Source organism: Penicillium subrubescens (assembly GCF_028828155.1).
Source record: "Penicillium subrubescens strain IBT 31985 chromosome Unknown utg000010l_segment0_segment0, whole genome shotgun sequence".
NCBI classification, from domain to species: Eukaryota; Fungi; Ascomycota; class Eurotiomycetes; order Eurotiales; family Aspergillaceae; genus Penicillium; species Penicillium subrubescens.
Genome location: NW_026643160.1, coordinates 1,552,804 through 1,565,669, shown reverse-complemented (window position 1 = coordinate 1,565,669; position 12,866 = coordinate 1,552,804). Strand labels below are relative to the sequence as shown.

Genomic DNA, 12,866 nt, shown 5'->3' with positions numbered 1-12,866 from the left:
TGCGTGTATCTTGAAAGGTTTACCAGTCAACAAAGCTGCCACTTTTTTCGGGTTCATCTGTTACCTGCTAGCGAATCCCGACCTCCCCGAATAACCCCGAAAGTCCACTCATCGTATATAGCGCTCGCCTACTTACAGTACACAGTATTAGTAAAGTTTGAATATCATTTTTACAGGGTATTAAATACAGCGTTCTAAGTTGCTTGACATCAGAAAGGGTTTTAAAGTGTCGGCCAAGAGGGTAGATATCGACCCACTTTTGAGTACATAATGATCAGTCAGAGCTCATTCGTATCTGGTACATTAGTACTAATCAGGATCGAGTGGTAAGAAGCAAAAGTACTGTGTTTCAAATACTTCTGAATGACCGTCGTAAATACGCTAGGCTTCAGTTAGCGTATGAAGCACTGCAATAACACGCACTAACTGCTTGATAAAAATCCGGGTTCCATGTCGATCTGTCTTATATTCCCTATGTATGTATGTAGCAGTCTTGAGGCATATCATGTGCATTCCGTCAAAACTACCTGCCGTGTTCCCTCTGAAGAGATGTATCTAGCTCGGCCTCTTCCCATCCTCGTCACACCGCTGTTCCGTATTCCGGATAGCCTATTTTTTTCATTCCAGGCTCAAGTTGATCTTATCTGCGCATCACTTGGACGCTGGTAGGCTCCCATCCGTATTATGTAGCCCTGTTAAGGTAAGATGTCTGTAAGACCACGCATCGAAATATTATCTGCGATATGCTGCAGAATTTGCGGGGCATTGAAGTCGTCTGCAGGAATACCAAAACTTCGCACCAATGGGGTGATTGAGACTTTTTCCGCTCCTGAGACAAGCGTAAGGACCAGTAAGCTGAGACTCGTTTTTGCTTGAATTCCCTGCCTTTTTTGAGGAGTGCAAATAAAGGTAGACCTAGTGGTAATTATTAGAATTTAATTGATAATTTAGGTACATCAAAATCGTGAGCCATTAACAGCGGAAGCAGTCAAGGGCCCTCCTCACAAGGGTGTTTGTATCCCAAGTAATCATGCACGGGCTGTATTCATTCTCTTACCAAATCCACCGTGGCACAGTGGAAAGAGCCCCCGATGCTATTGACGTGTTTGAAAGGGCATCGAATACAAGTCATTCCTAGTTGCTCGTACCACTCGACTGTTATATCGTCACTGGCTTCCACAACGATGCGCAGCCCATCCAGCACCAGTGCATTGAGTGACAACCACGGGCTTGTCATGTAAAGTGGAGGCTCCGTTGGTTCTTGCGGGATGAAGGGATAAGGTCGCAGATCCCAGTTCTTCAGTACTTCATGCGCTCGGAGAGCTGCTTCGGTGATTTTTTTGGGGTTATACACAAGAAGACCCTTACGAAGGGGAAGGATGGTCGCATCGATATGCATGGCATTTGGGTCGTTGACTTCCAACATCTCGACCCGATATCCTTCCGGGAGATGCTTTTGCAGATAATCCACGCCAGCCTGATTTGTGACATGGCTGTATTGACCCAGTATGACTGTCCCAAATCGCATGAAATCCGCTGCGTCGAATGCAGGGCGGCTGTTATTGATAACCCATGGGCCTTTCTCATCTGATTCGTCCTCGTCGAGTAGAGTATTGGCAAATGTCTCTTCCGGTCGACGGACGATGCGAGCGTGGCTGTCCTCCGCTGCCAATTCCTTGAGGATATCTCCATACGCCAACTCGATCTCCCGCGACCGACAAGGCCAGGCGAAGGGAGCTTCAATCAGCGTTTTGCCCACGCTGATGAGTCCGTCTCGTGGCATGGCACCTGTGTAGCCATTCTCGGCCAACCAGTCAATGCCTTTGGGTGGTCGGTATACCCGAATACCCTCAGCCTTGAGGATTGCTGCAAAGCAGTCCAGCTCCGCCTCTGCCTTTTCTATGATGTTATCAGGGAAGGGTGATTTTGGTTTGAAGCGGTGGATATGAGCTTCAGGCATCGTCGCTGCGATCATAGCCGGTGGCGCTGCTGGAAAGCAGGCGCGACCTGCACGACCGACAATGACAGCCTTCAAAGGAGAAACTTCATCGTCGGCATGAACAGACGGTGTGCTCGAGGAGGGGTGCATTATTGCGAAAAAGAGTGTTATGTATTAAGAGAAGTGAAAAAAAAGTCTTTCTGCTTGTGTCGGTTCAATGTTGCTACTCCCAGCTTGTTAACAGATCTTATACCTTACGTTACATCCCACGGATTTGCGGTGAAGACCGAATATTTTTCCTATTGGATATTTCATGAATAAGTGTATTCGATATTCATTTCTCGAGGTCTGCTCACAAGTTACCTAATGGGATTGTTCAATTTCCTCTCGTAAGATAAGTGGGCCCTGCAGAGATACATACTGGAATGATCAGGGGTTGACATCCCGCTTGATCTGCAAACTACTCTGAGGGAACCAAAGAAAAGCGGAGCGACAAAGCAAGCTCCACATGACTAGGCCTCAGCCCCGAGCTTGACCGAACAAATAGAAGTAGAGACAGGTTTCACGGGGTCTGATGTAACTTAATGTACGCTCCCTGATACAGTAGACAGTTTGAGCCCCACTATGTTTTGCACTCCAAAAATCATCGTATTTTAAACATACTGTACCGAACGTCTCTGGCCACCCAAGGAACGGGGCTAAATACAATTTTGAGCTCTTGGTACATATATCAACAACGAGAAAGCTTTTTGACTTGGAACCCAGCCGTCTGTAGTTAGGTATTAGCCAAAAACAATTTCCAATGTCTAAAATTTACGTATGTCGAGTTGATTAAACACTGCTTCCACTAAAAAATACAGACTGACTGATCAAGGTGTATATGTATCTACGGTGTGATGCCCTGTGATATCTAACTCTCGACTAATAGAAATACCCCACACAATTTTCTCAACACGAATATATTCTAAGACAATTCATCACCTAGATATGAGTATTGAACTCCAGTATGAAGTTGTGAAATATTGGATTTGGTATAGTGTTTTGCGGAGCCCAGGTGGCCGCAATCATGTTACACAGCATTTGCCACGTCATCAAAAGCCTGTATCCCCGGCCGGGTACCTACCTACCGGAGACATTATTCAGGTCGTATTCAAACTTTTCTCTGCATCTTCTGCAGTATCCATTGTATGTACATACAACGGGCATACACCCTGGCAACAGGTGAGTTGATGTCCCTAGCGTGACGCCTACAGTAATAGAGCCACGTGTATCTTAGTTTTAGATCGATTGACTCTCTGGGTAAATACCGTGGACTTTCAAAAATTCCAATTATGCAGCACTAATGCACTGTGGGGTATCAACTCATGAACCTGTGGCCCGTGTATGTATGAGTAGACTAAATCTTACCATACCCAAAGATACTGTAATGTACAATAGCGCGGTGCTAATGCACTGTAGGGCGACATAGTTTGGCCCTCGCATGCACTTCCGGTACAGAAAACTAAATTCTTTACGGAGTAAACATTATCGGAACACGATTGACGAACATGAAGAAGGCGAATGACATATTTTTCCTTGGTCGTAATGCGGTACCGTCGCGACGATACAAGACTGCCAATTTCAAATCTTGTCAGAGTGCTAGGTCGGGTTTCAAAGGGCTTGCCAGTAGCAGTAACCCCTAGTGGAGTTCGAAGGTTAGGTAAGTTGGGCCATACTGGACCATTGGAGGTTTCTGTTGCTTGCTTGGTTGATCAGCGAAAGATACAAAACACTACGCACTTGTAAACGAGAGGCTGTGCAAAATAGGTAGCTCTTGAGTCCTCGACAATGAGAGATCAATGTGGATTTGAGGGCGATTTACCCTCAGGTCGGCAACGCCTCGACAACAAGTGCACCTCTATGCAATGGAAATCACTGAACCTGTCCCTGGAAATCCTGAGTGGCGAGATCAGGAAACTGCCGTTGCAGATATTGATCTTGTTGATGTAATTGAGGTGTTGTGGGCGATTGTGCTACAAAAATACACCGGATCTGATCGAATTGCCTTGAATCGTGTCGTTGATGGGAAGGAAGCGGTTCCTTATGTTTTGATGGATCTCAATCAAGACGAAGGAGCAAAATCATCAGACTTTCCGTGTCTCGCGTCTTTCATCGAAGCCAAAAGAGATGGCACACGAGAGCCGTTCATTTTAGGAGCGGGCAGCGATAACGCTAATTACGAGACGACAACCTGGATCACTAACAACAATATTAACGGCAATCATCCGTCCCCCACGACGGCAACTGCCTGCGATATCTTTATCGAAGTGAAGGAGGATACGCTAAAAAGTGAGACTTTGGCGACGACTTGGTACCGGTTTCCCAGGTTCAGTGACTGGGAAGTATACAATCTTTCTAGCACTCTTAAACAGAGTATGCGCTGTCTCCCTGCTGCCTACCACAGTGACATCCGTGAGCTTGATCTGTTCAGTCCAGAGAACAGAGAAGATCTTCGGCGATGGATGCCTTCGCGAGCTTGCTCGCAGGACCCAGCCTTGTCAGTGCCGGATATTCTGAAGAGAAAAGCGCAGACGCAAGCAAACGCGTGCGCGGTCAAGGCTTGGGACGGCCTTTGGACCTACTACGAGCTTGAAGAAGCATGTAAGTGGCTGGCAGTCTATCTCTATGAGGTGGGAGTCAGATACAGGAACAGAGTGCTACTTCGAAGAGAGAAGTCCAAATGGACCGTTGTGGCAATGATTGCTACCCTGATGGCCGGAGGTGTATGCGTACTTGTCGATATTCATCAACCAAAGGAACGAGTAAATTCTATCAACCAGTCAACAGGGGCTCGATTTCTCTTGACTAGTGAAGCTATGGCTCGGAAGGGTGATGCGTGGACTCCGACAACGTCAATTCAGGAGATTTGTGTGCCCGTCTCTCCATCGCTGTCACTTCAATCAAGCACGAATTCACTCCCAACCGTTACCCACGATACGATCGCTTTCATCTTCTTCACGTTTGGCAGCACTGGAATACCCAAAGGTGTTGTCCAAGAACATGGGCCCGTAGCCATGACGGCAGTACAGATATCCAAAGCTATGCGAATGAATTTTAACTCGAGAACATTCCAGTATTCGTCGTACAGTTTCGATGTCAGGACACCTTCGCCACATTCTTTGATGGTGATTGCCTGTGTGTGCCGTCAGAAGAACAACGCCTTGACGATCTCTCATGGACGATTAATACAATGAAAGCCACCCACATCTGTATCACCCCAACCATACTTGCAAAGCTGGCCCCTAAAGATGTTCCCTTCCTGTGCCAGGTGACAGTGGGCGGAGAATCGCTCACAAAAGAGCGATTGCAAGAATGGTGCCCTCGAATTGCAACAATCTACGGCACAACTGAATCGGTTATCTGGGATACATACCATGCAGATCTGACCGTTGATGACTCGCTAAGGGATATTGGGCGTGGCATGGGACCTACGACCACATGGATTGTCGATCCAAGGAACACAACAAAGCTGATGCCCGTCGGTGCAATTGGGAGCTCCTTGTTGGCGGGCCCCTCTTGTCCAGGGGATATCTAAACATGAGGATCGGACGAAGGTGGCGTTTCTGGAGAGGCCTTTGTGGCTCGAGGAATTTTTAGTGGAGGGCGAAGCAACACAGCTCTACCGAACTGGAGACTTGGTTCGCTACAACTTCGACGGTACCATTCAGTACATCGGGAGAAAAGACTGCCAGATTAAGGTCAATGGCCAGCGTGTCGAGCTCGGAGATATTGAATACGCCTTGCGACAAACCTTCCCGGATGGAACGCTTTGTGCGGCAGAGATGATTCATCCCGAGTTCCGCCAAGGCCCAGGAAGTACTGGCTGCTTTTATCAGTGTCCATCCTCCTGCACCGACAGTATCCAGTTGGTCGTTGGCCAGCGTCCGCAAGCGAATGTCGGAATTGCTTCCTATGTACATGGTCCCGTCTCTCTTCATCCCGCTTGAAGGTGGAATTCCCACTACATCAACAGGAAAGGTTGATCGATCTAGACTTCGCCAGCTAGGGTCCTCCATATCGCCTGCACACGTTCTACAGAGCCCCAAAGAATTTGAAAAGCATCGAGAGCCAATGACGCCAAAGGAGGCACTTGTTCAACGTCTGTGTGGTGAGGCGTTAGGCGTCACGGACTCTACCTCCATCGACATGAACTCCAATTTTTTCCAATACGAGAGCACGTCAATTCACGCGATGCATATTGTTGCTCTCGCCCGCAGCTGTGGCTGACATTCTACGGCCATCACTGGAGTCCATAACCGATGTCTCACGCCTTATATGATGGAATCAGCCTCGACACCCTACTCCAAGCCCTATCAGCAGCTATTGAAGGGAGACCATTGACTCCCAGCGGGTCACTTGCGTCGTTTATTCGGCATTCAATTTCAATCAAAAACGAGGCTTCTCGGTAATGGGGTCGACTCTTGGCTGGATCGTCAATGACGAAAATTTCTAGCGATTCCCCCGCCGACAAGGTCAGCAAAAGTACCCCACACATAGTTAGGAAAACCGTGAGCTTGCTTGCGCCTTTACCGAAAGGGATCACAGCGGCAACGTTTTTCACGGCTTGTTGGGCCGCGGTCGTAGCTTCCACGATGCAGCAAACCGACATTGTTTTCGGGCGTCTCGTCTCCGGACGAGGAGCAACTCTCAATATAATTACGGAGCCTGTCGCGGGTCCATGTTTGAATGTGATCCCTCTACGGGTAACATGGCCCAGGAACAGTGGCCACAAGTTGTTTTCTCCCCATGAGGTCTTCGCCACTATCCAACAGCAACAGCTCAATGGGATGCCGTTCGAATCCACCGGCCTGTCAGACATCACGTCGTGTGCCGACTGGCCGCAAACACAACCTTCGGCTCCGTTTTCCAGTACCAAAATATCGATGAGACACCTGAAGTCACTTTCTTCGGAGCACAGACTCACTTCGGTGTCATACCCATGGAGTTCCGACCTGAGCAGCTTTGGGTGCTGGTGAAGCCGCTTGGACACACAATTGAAGTGACCCTGTTTGGAACTACAGCCATTATGACCCAAGAGAACGCGCGATTCCTTGGGGATGAGTTTTGCAATTATGTGGCCATGGGAGGCATGGTAAGAGAAGGATAGATGATCATGTACGTAGATCGAAGTTCCTGCGTTGGGGCCAACGAAAACCTCGGAACTAGTATTCGCAGCTATTCTAGAGCGCACTTGAACAAACACACTAGTTGGCTCTGCATGTAACCCTGTATCTCCACTCCAGCTGATTTCAATCATCTGTATGACTCTTCATTCCAATCGAGATCGCAAGGGCCGAACTCGGCCCGATAGGCGAGATTTGGCCGGCTGAAAATTTGACTCACCCGGCCCGAAATATACGTGGCGGCAGGCGAAAATTAAGCTTGTTTCGCCACATGGTCGGCACCTCGAGAGCTAATCCCTGCAGCTGATGAAGGATACCGAGCTACCTTTTAACTAAATAACGTCAAGGAAAACTGCCATATCTTCGTCAAGACTTAATCTCCTTAGTTACATCTTGGCTGCTGAGCACTAGATCTTACCCCACTACTGTAGCACGCCAGGAAGCCAAGCGACTCCGCGAAAATAATTTCCCCAGGGCCTTTTGGACTTGGCATCTCGTAAAAACTTCAACACAGTGTCCCGAGCTGCGAATCACGCCATGGCCCCACTTTATCTGCTTACGGAAAATTTTCTTTTGAAATAATAATGCAGTAGTCACACTTGTATCTCTTTCCATATATCCTTGTTGAATTTTGAGCGCCATCTGCAGGTAGAATCCTTCAGTCACTAGGGTCTGCAGACTCCATCACGATTATGGCAGCCACAAATTCCCACCCGGAGGTGGTGGATGAGCATGAAGCTCGGTCAGTGGTTGAGTCAACTCAACCCAGCACTCGCCGATCGATCTTTCGATCAATTCCATTCCAGATTGCCGTTGCTAGCGCTGTGTCTTTCACTGCACCTGGTATGTGGGATGCCTTGAACAATCTGGGTGCGGGTGGTGCGGCAGAGCCCTATGCTGTTTCTGCAGCAAATGCTTTGGTCTATGGTTTGTTCGCGATTGTGTGTGTTGCAGCTGGAGCTATCAACAACCGCATCGGCCTCCGTTATGGATTGACGCTTGGAGCTATTGGCTACCCCATCTATGGTGCCGGTCTTTACACCAACAACAACTCGGCAAACACATGGTTCATGCTCTTCGGCAGTGCCTTGTGTGGTATCTCTGCCGGTTTCTTCTGGGCTGCTGAGGCTGCCATCATTATTGGATATCCTAGCCCCCACGAGCGTGCATTCTACCTTGGTACGTTTCAAAAATTGTCACATCGTTATCATTCTATAACTGACATCTTGAATAGCAATCTGGCAAACTGCAAAGGCCGCTGGCCCAATTGTGGGAGGTGCGATTAACTTGGGCCTCAACGCACAAACTTCGACAACAGGATCCGTCAGCTCCAGCACATACATCGTGTTCATCGTCATCATGTGTCTTGGATTCCCCATCGCCCTCCTACTTAGCCCTGCTGAGAAGGTGCAGCGCAAGGACCGAACCTTGGTCCTTGTGCACAAGCAAGCCTCCTGGGCTGCTGAGTTCAAGGCTGCGCTTTCTCTGATTGCTACTCGCCGTGTCCTCCTCCTCCTACCCTCCTTCTTCATCAGCTACTTCTACAACGGCTTCCTCAGCACGTGGCTCACCACCTACTTCACCGTCCGAGCTCGCGCATTCTCCTCCTTCTTCACCAACTTCGCCGGCATTGCCTCCTCATTCATCATCGCCGGACTTCTCGATCGCCAGGGTATCCACATCAAGACCCGCGCCAAGATCGCCTTCATCTCTATTGTGACCATTCTCACCGGCACCTGGATCTGGGCTTCGATTCTTCAGAACCAATTCTACAGTGCCCCCGAATCGCCCGTCTTCGACTGGTTCACCGGCGGATTCGGAAAATCCTACGCTCTCGTCTTCTTCTGGACTTTCGGCGGCCAGGCATTTCAACAATTCCTGTACTGGCTTATCGGTCAATACAGCACCGATATCTCGTCATTGTCCTACCACTGCGGTATTCTGCGTGGATTCGAGGCCCTGGGTCAAACTGTTGCCTGGGCTATGCAGTCTGAGGGTGGTGCCAACCACTTTGTCAGCATTGGTCTCAACTTTGGAATCACGCTTCTTGCTGTGGTTCCGACCTGGATCGTCTTGTCCGAACTTGAGCACAGCCATGAGGTTCAAGTGACAGCGGAGGATGTTAACTCCAAGATTCAGGATGAGAACCAAGCTTAGACGACTGTTTAAAAAGCAGATTTTTGCATGACTGCATACTAGCGATGGGCATTTATATAATTTCAACATGACTTATGACATACATTCAACATAATACAATTCTTCCGCTTCGTCTGACGACGAGCTGATAATTTTTATATACCGTTCATGGTTTCAGATTTCAAATAATTCTATCAGCTGATAGACTCATTAAGATTTTCAACGGTACCAAATGTCTTTTTTTGGCTAACGCCTGATGAATAATGTGACCCCGTGCCATTATAGAAGAGATTGATCTAGGTTTTGAGCAAGATCTTGGTATTCAACTTCAGTAGCCTATCTAACATGTCTTCGGATCTCATCACAGAATGACATCGATTGGCCATTCCATCAAGGACATAAGTCTCTCATCACCAAGACCAACAACAAGGGTATTAATCTTCTGGATTTCTATGTCCCATCTCTTCCCAAAGTACCAGAGCTCGTCCAGAATAGCGATAGGCACATACAGATGTGCCAAAATCACCAAGCTCACCCCCTGTAGCGTGTCAAAAGTCCCGTGCGAGTCCAAGGACGAGATGAATTCCTCCGAAAGAAGATGAGGCCAGCCTGAAACTGCTGCATCTTCGAGACCAGTCTGGAGCTCAAGGTCGGATGATGAGTGAGATTCGAGCGGATTCATTTGCATGACATAGAGGATCCTCATGTAAAGATCCTCGACCACTCCTATAGTTTGTCCGTATGTCTCCAGATAAGCCTTACTCCCATTGCCAGTTTCATCAGAGCGAGGGGTTGCGCTCGATGGCGAGCCCTCGGAGCCTTCTTCAAGATCACTGCGTAAACGGAGGCTTGCATGTAGGTCCCATAAATGCGAGACCGCATGATTGGCGCCCGTGGCGAACTCCCGCAGCCTCTTTGATCGGATATGCCGACTACGCACCATAATCGAGCGCACCTGTGCTTCACACATCTTCCAGTCCTCATTGGCATTGTTGCAAATTAACAGCGCCCTGAGGCGACATTTCCTCAGGGTCGGCCAAAATTGTTTCAGGATAGAAGTGACACCACGAACAAGGCGAAGCCATTGTATGTGGAGTATACCGACATCAGAGGGAGGATATGGTGAGCCAAGCCCAGAATTTGACGTATGCTGATGCGTAGGTATTGATGGATCCAAACCATTGATCCCCAAAGATGCAAACGCAAAGCTAACCACCAGCAGGGACCCAGCTAGCAAGGCTTCCGCATCTGGTTCACTGGTGGCGCAAAGCGCTTCCTGTAGTCCGGCCAGCCCTTGTTGATGATGTTCCACGATAGACTGAAGATGAGGTACATTTACAGACATGGAAGCACTAGAAGGATCTTGGGTATCCTGGGCACAAGCGTCTGCAGTAGTCAAAATATCCAAGCCAGCCAGGGCCAAGACTAGGTGCATCAAGAATTCATTTGCTGCTGCCATTTCAGGAATGACACGCTCCCAGACCACCGTTTTCATCTTGTGCAGTGTCATCTTTTTCGCGGTATGCAAGATAAAGTGTTGGAGTAAATTGAGATCAGTCATGTTGAGGCTGGATTTCGGTTGACCTCCAACATTTTGGGATTTCTCGGAAGGAGGCACATTGAAATTTAATGGACGAAACGGTATTTCCCGTATATTTTCACGCGCCTGGAGATGGATACTTTCCGACGATACTCTGTGTCGAAGGAAGGGTCGTTGTCTCCTTGTCTGGTCACGTGTGCCTCCTGGATTGGGGAAGACGCAGTCTTCCCCCCGAATGAGACATGAACCGCACGTTGGCCGCTCCTCATCGCACTGGTTGTGTCAGTCATGACCGATCGAGAATATCTCCTGGTGGAATTAATTACCTTCACGCGACGCTGCTTACAGGTATAGCAACCATTTCGCGACTTGGTGTGGCTGATTCGTTGCTTGGGGCGAAAGCGCGACTTGGCTGCGCTTCTAGACGGGTCCTCAACTTGTATCGGGTGTAGCGGCGTCATCATTGGCGATTTGGACGGGCAGTGGTGAGCTCACATAGTCTCCGGCACATATGGCTGTCCCGATAAGTAGGCTACACAATGGTAGGTGCGTAAAAGGTAGTGTAAAGTCAGGTGTGAGAAGCGGAGGGAGAATTTAAGGTTGCACTCGCGGCTGCAAATTCGGTGCAGTACCGTGAAAATAATTTACTCCAAATAGAACAGAACAGCTGAAAATTGTCATCTCATCCACTGCAAGCCTAATTGAATTTTTTGACCTACTTAGTTTTAGACAGTAGACAGCAGAGACAAAAGAAAGGTAGTGAATGCATTCTCTGTGGTATAATAAAATCTATATAGTTTCGCCCGACGCCATGGATGAGTTGCTATTATGCCGACATGTAGGCTTATTCTTCAAGCTTCATAATCCTTTGATCTCTGTGGTCTATAGCCTTCATCTGTAGACATAAGCTGGAGCTCACTATCTCGCTTGTTACCATTGCGACCGAGAAAAGAACCGGGGTAGATGACTACCAACACAATCCCACTCAAAGCCATGAGACAAGCATCGAAAATGTACAAGAGATATTCTCTTCTCATGATAAACCCATCATTTCCCTCGACAAATTCGGCCACACGGAAAATGGATCGAACCAGGATGAGGAAGCAAGCAGCGTAGAGAGCCCACATTATGGGTTCCCACTTCTTGCTATGCTCCAAACAATGTGAAATATTTCGCGAGTTTCTCTTAACGCGCCAGTGGAACACCGCGGAAACGATGACGAAGAACCCGAAGAAAAGAAGCTGAATAGCAAGACCGCCAATGACGATATTCGCACCGATATTCATGGCGGAAAGACTTCCAGCGGCCATATAGCCACCCCCTGGGACAAAGTTAGTGTCAATAAAAAGAGCGTCGTAGAACCGGCACATACCTCCACACTGGAGAAGGAAAGAGATCACATCTCCGACCACAAATATTTTTGTAAGAAATCGAACTGGTACGACTGAATACTGGTGACAGTTGAGTGCAACAATGACTCTGCCCAGAGTCATATAGATTGAGGCAGCGAAAAGTGGCGGCGCGACCAAAATCAGCATCGTCTGAACGATGTATGGACCGAGGGCTTTGGTGTCGAAGTGTGAGAAGATTCGGGCGATGTAGCCAGCGCATTCAACTATTGCATGTAAAATATTATTATTAGTTTTCCTGGCCAATTTCAGGCTGTTTCGAGCCACTGATCTGGGGGATACTCACAGAGTAGACCAATGATGAAGGGAACGAAGAAATAAGTGCGGTATCGCCATAGTTGAATACCATGCAGAATTGTGACAATTAGGAAAATCGCTGCAAAAACCACTGCCGCCGGAATCGAAGGAGTGTAACGGTAAAGAGCGAAGTCGATACCTCCATCACTAGTATTGGTGCTCATGGTAGGCAGGTTGACAAAGTGAGTACAAATTATGTAGGGACAACGATGTCAAATAAAGTTATTCTAAAGCATTGCGAAATGAGGCTTGCTTTATAGCGAATCCATACTGAAGGCAACATCGATATTATGCTGAAAATAGCTCTCTTATCCTTCAACATGAAATATCTTTCCCCCGAAACTTGGATCTGAACGACTGAGGGTCATGCGAAACCGGGGATG

The 12,866-nt window shown here is 48.1% G+C and overlaps 6 protein-coding genes across 6 annotated transcripts; 3 read left to right on the top strand and 3 right to left on the bottom strand.

The window, feature by feature from the left end:
* Nucleotides 1-1,045: 1,045 nt before the first annotated feature.
* On the bottom strand, nucleotides 1,046-2,089 carry N7473_011732 (uncharacterized protein; the record flags this gene model as incomplete). The annotated part of the gene is made up of 1 exon (XM_057157671.1): nucleotides 1,046-2,089. One exon carries the CDS (start codon nucleotides 2,087-2,089, stop codon nucleotides 1,046-1,048), a length of 1,044 nt encoding a protein of 347 aa, XP_057003521.1.
* A 1,754-nt stretch (nucleotides 2,090-3,843) lies between these two features.
* Nucleotides 3,844-5,925, top strand: N7473_011731 (nonribosomal peptide synthase; the record flags this gene model as incomplete). Its single annotated transcript, XM_057157670.1, has 3 exons — nucleotides 3,844-5,001; nucleotides 5,067-5,460; nucleotides 5,576-5,925. The coding sequence occupies 3 exons, from the start codon at nucleotides 3,844-3,846 to the stop codon at nucleotides 5,923-5,925; spliced, it is 1,902 nt and encodes a 633-aa protein (XP_057003520.1).
* Nucleotides 5,926-6,570: 645 nt separating this feature from the next.
* On the top strand, nucleotides 6,571-7,173 carry N7473_011730 (nonribosomal peptide synthase; the record flags this gene model as incomplete). Its single annotated transcript, XM_057157669.1, has 3 exons — nucleotides 6,571-6,658; nucleotides 6,757-7,070; nucleotides 7,102-7,173. 3 exons carry the CDS (start codon nucleotides 6,571-6,573, stop codon nucleotides 7,171-7,173), a joined length of 474 nt encoding a protein of 157 aa, XP_057003519.1.
* Nucleotides 7,174-7,793: 620 nt separating this feature from the next.
* On the top strand, nucleotides 7,794-9,258 carry N7473_011729 (uncharacterized protein; the record flags this gene model as incomplete). The annotated part of the gene is made up of 2 exons (XM_057157668.1): nucleotides 7,794-8,280; nucleotides 8,336-9,258. The coding sequence occupies 2 exons, from the start codon at nucleotides 7,794-7,796 to the stop codon at nucleotides 9,256-9,258; spliced, it is 1,410 nt and encodes a 469-aa protein (XP_057003518.1).
* Nucleotides 9,259-9,598: 340 nt separating this feature from the next.
* N7473_011728 (Zn(II)2Cys6 transcription factor domain-containing protein) lies at nucleotides 9,599-11,364 on the bottom strand (the record flags this gene model as incomplete). The annotated part of the gene is made up of 2 exons (XM_057157667.1): nucleotides 11,104-11,364; nucleotides 9,599-11,050 (listed from the first exon to the last, which is right to left on the bottom strand). The coding sequence occupies exons 1-2, from the start codon at nucleotides 11,239-11,241 to the stop codon at nucleotides 9,599-9,601; spliced, it is 1,590 nt and encodes a 529-aa protein (XP_057003517.1). The 5' UTR covers nucleotides 11,242-11,364.
* A 264-nt stretch (nucleotides 11,365-11,628) lies between these two features.
* Nucleotides 11,629-12,647, bottom strand: N7473_011727 (RTA1 domain-containing protein; the record flags this gene model as incomplete). The annotated part of the gene is made up of 3 exons (XM_057157666.1): nucleotides 11,629-12,098; nucleotides 12,150-12,392; nucleotides 12,473-12,647. The coding sequence occupies 3 exons, from the start codon at nucleotides 12,645-12,647 to the stop codon at nucleotides 11,629-11,631; spliced, it is 888 nt and encodes a 295-aa protein (XP_057003516.1).
* Nucleotides 12,648-12,866: the final 219 nt, after the last annotated feature.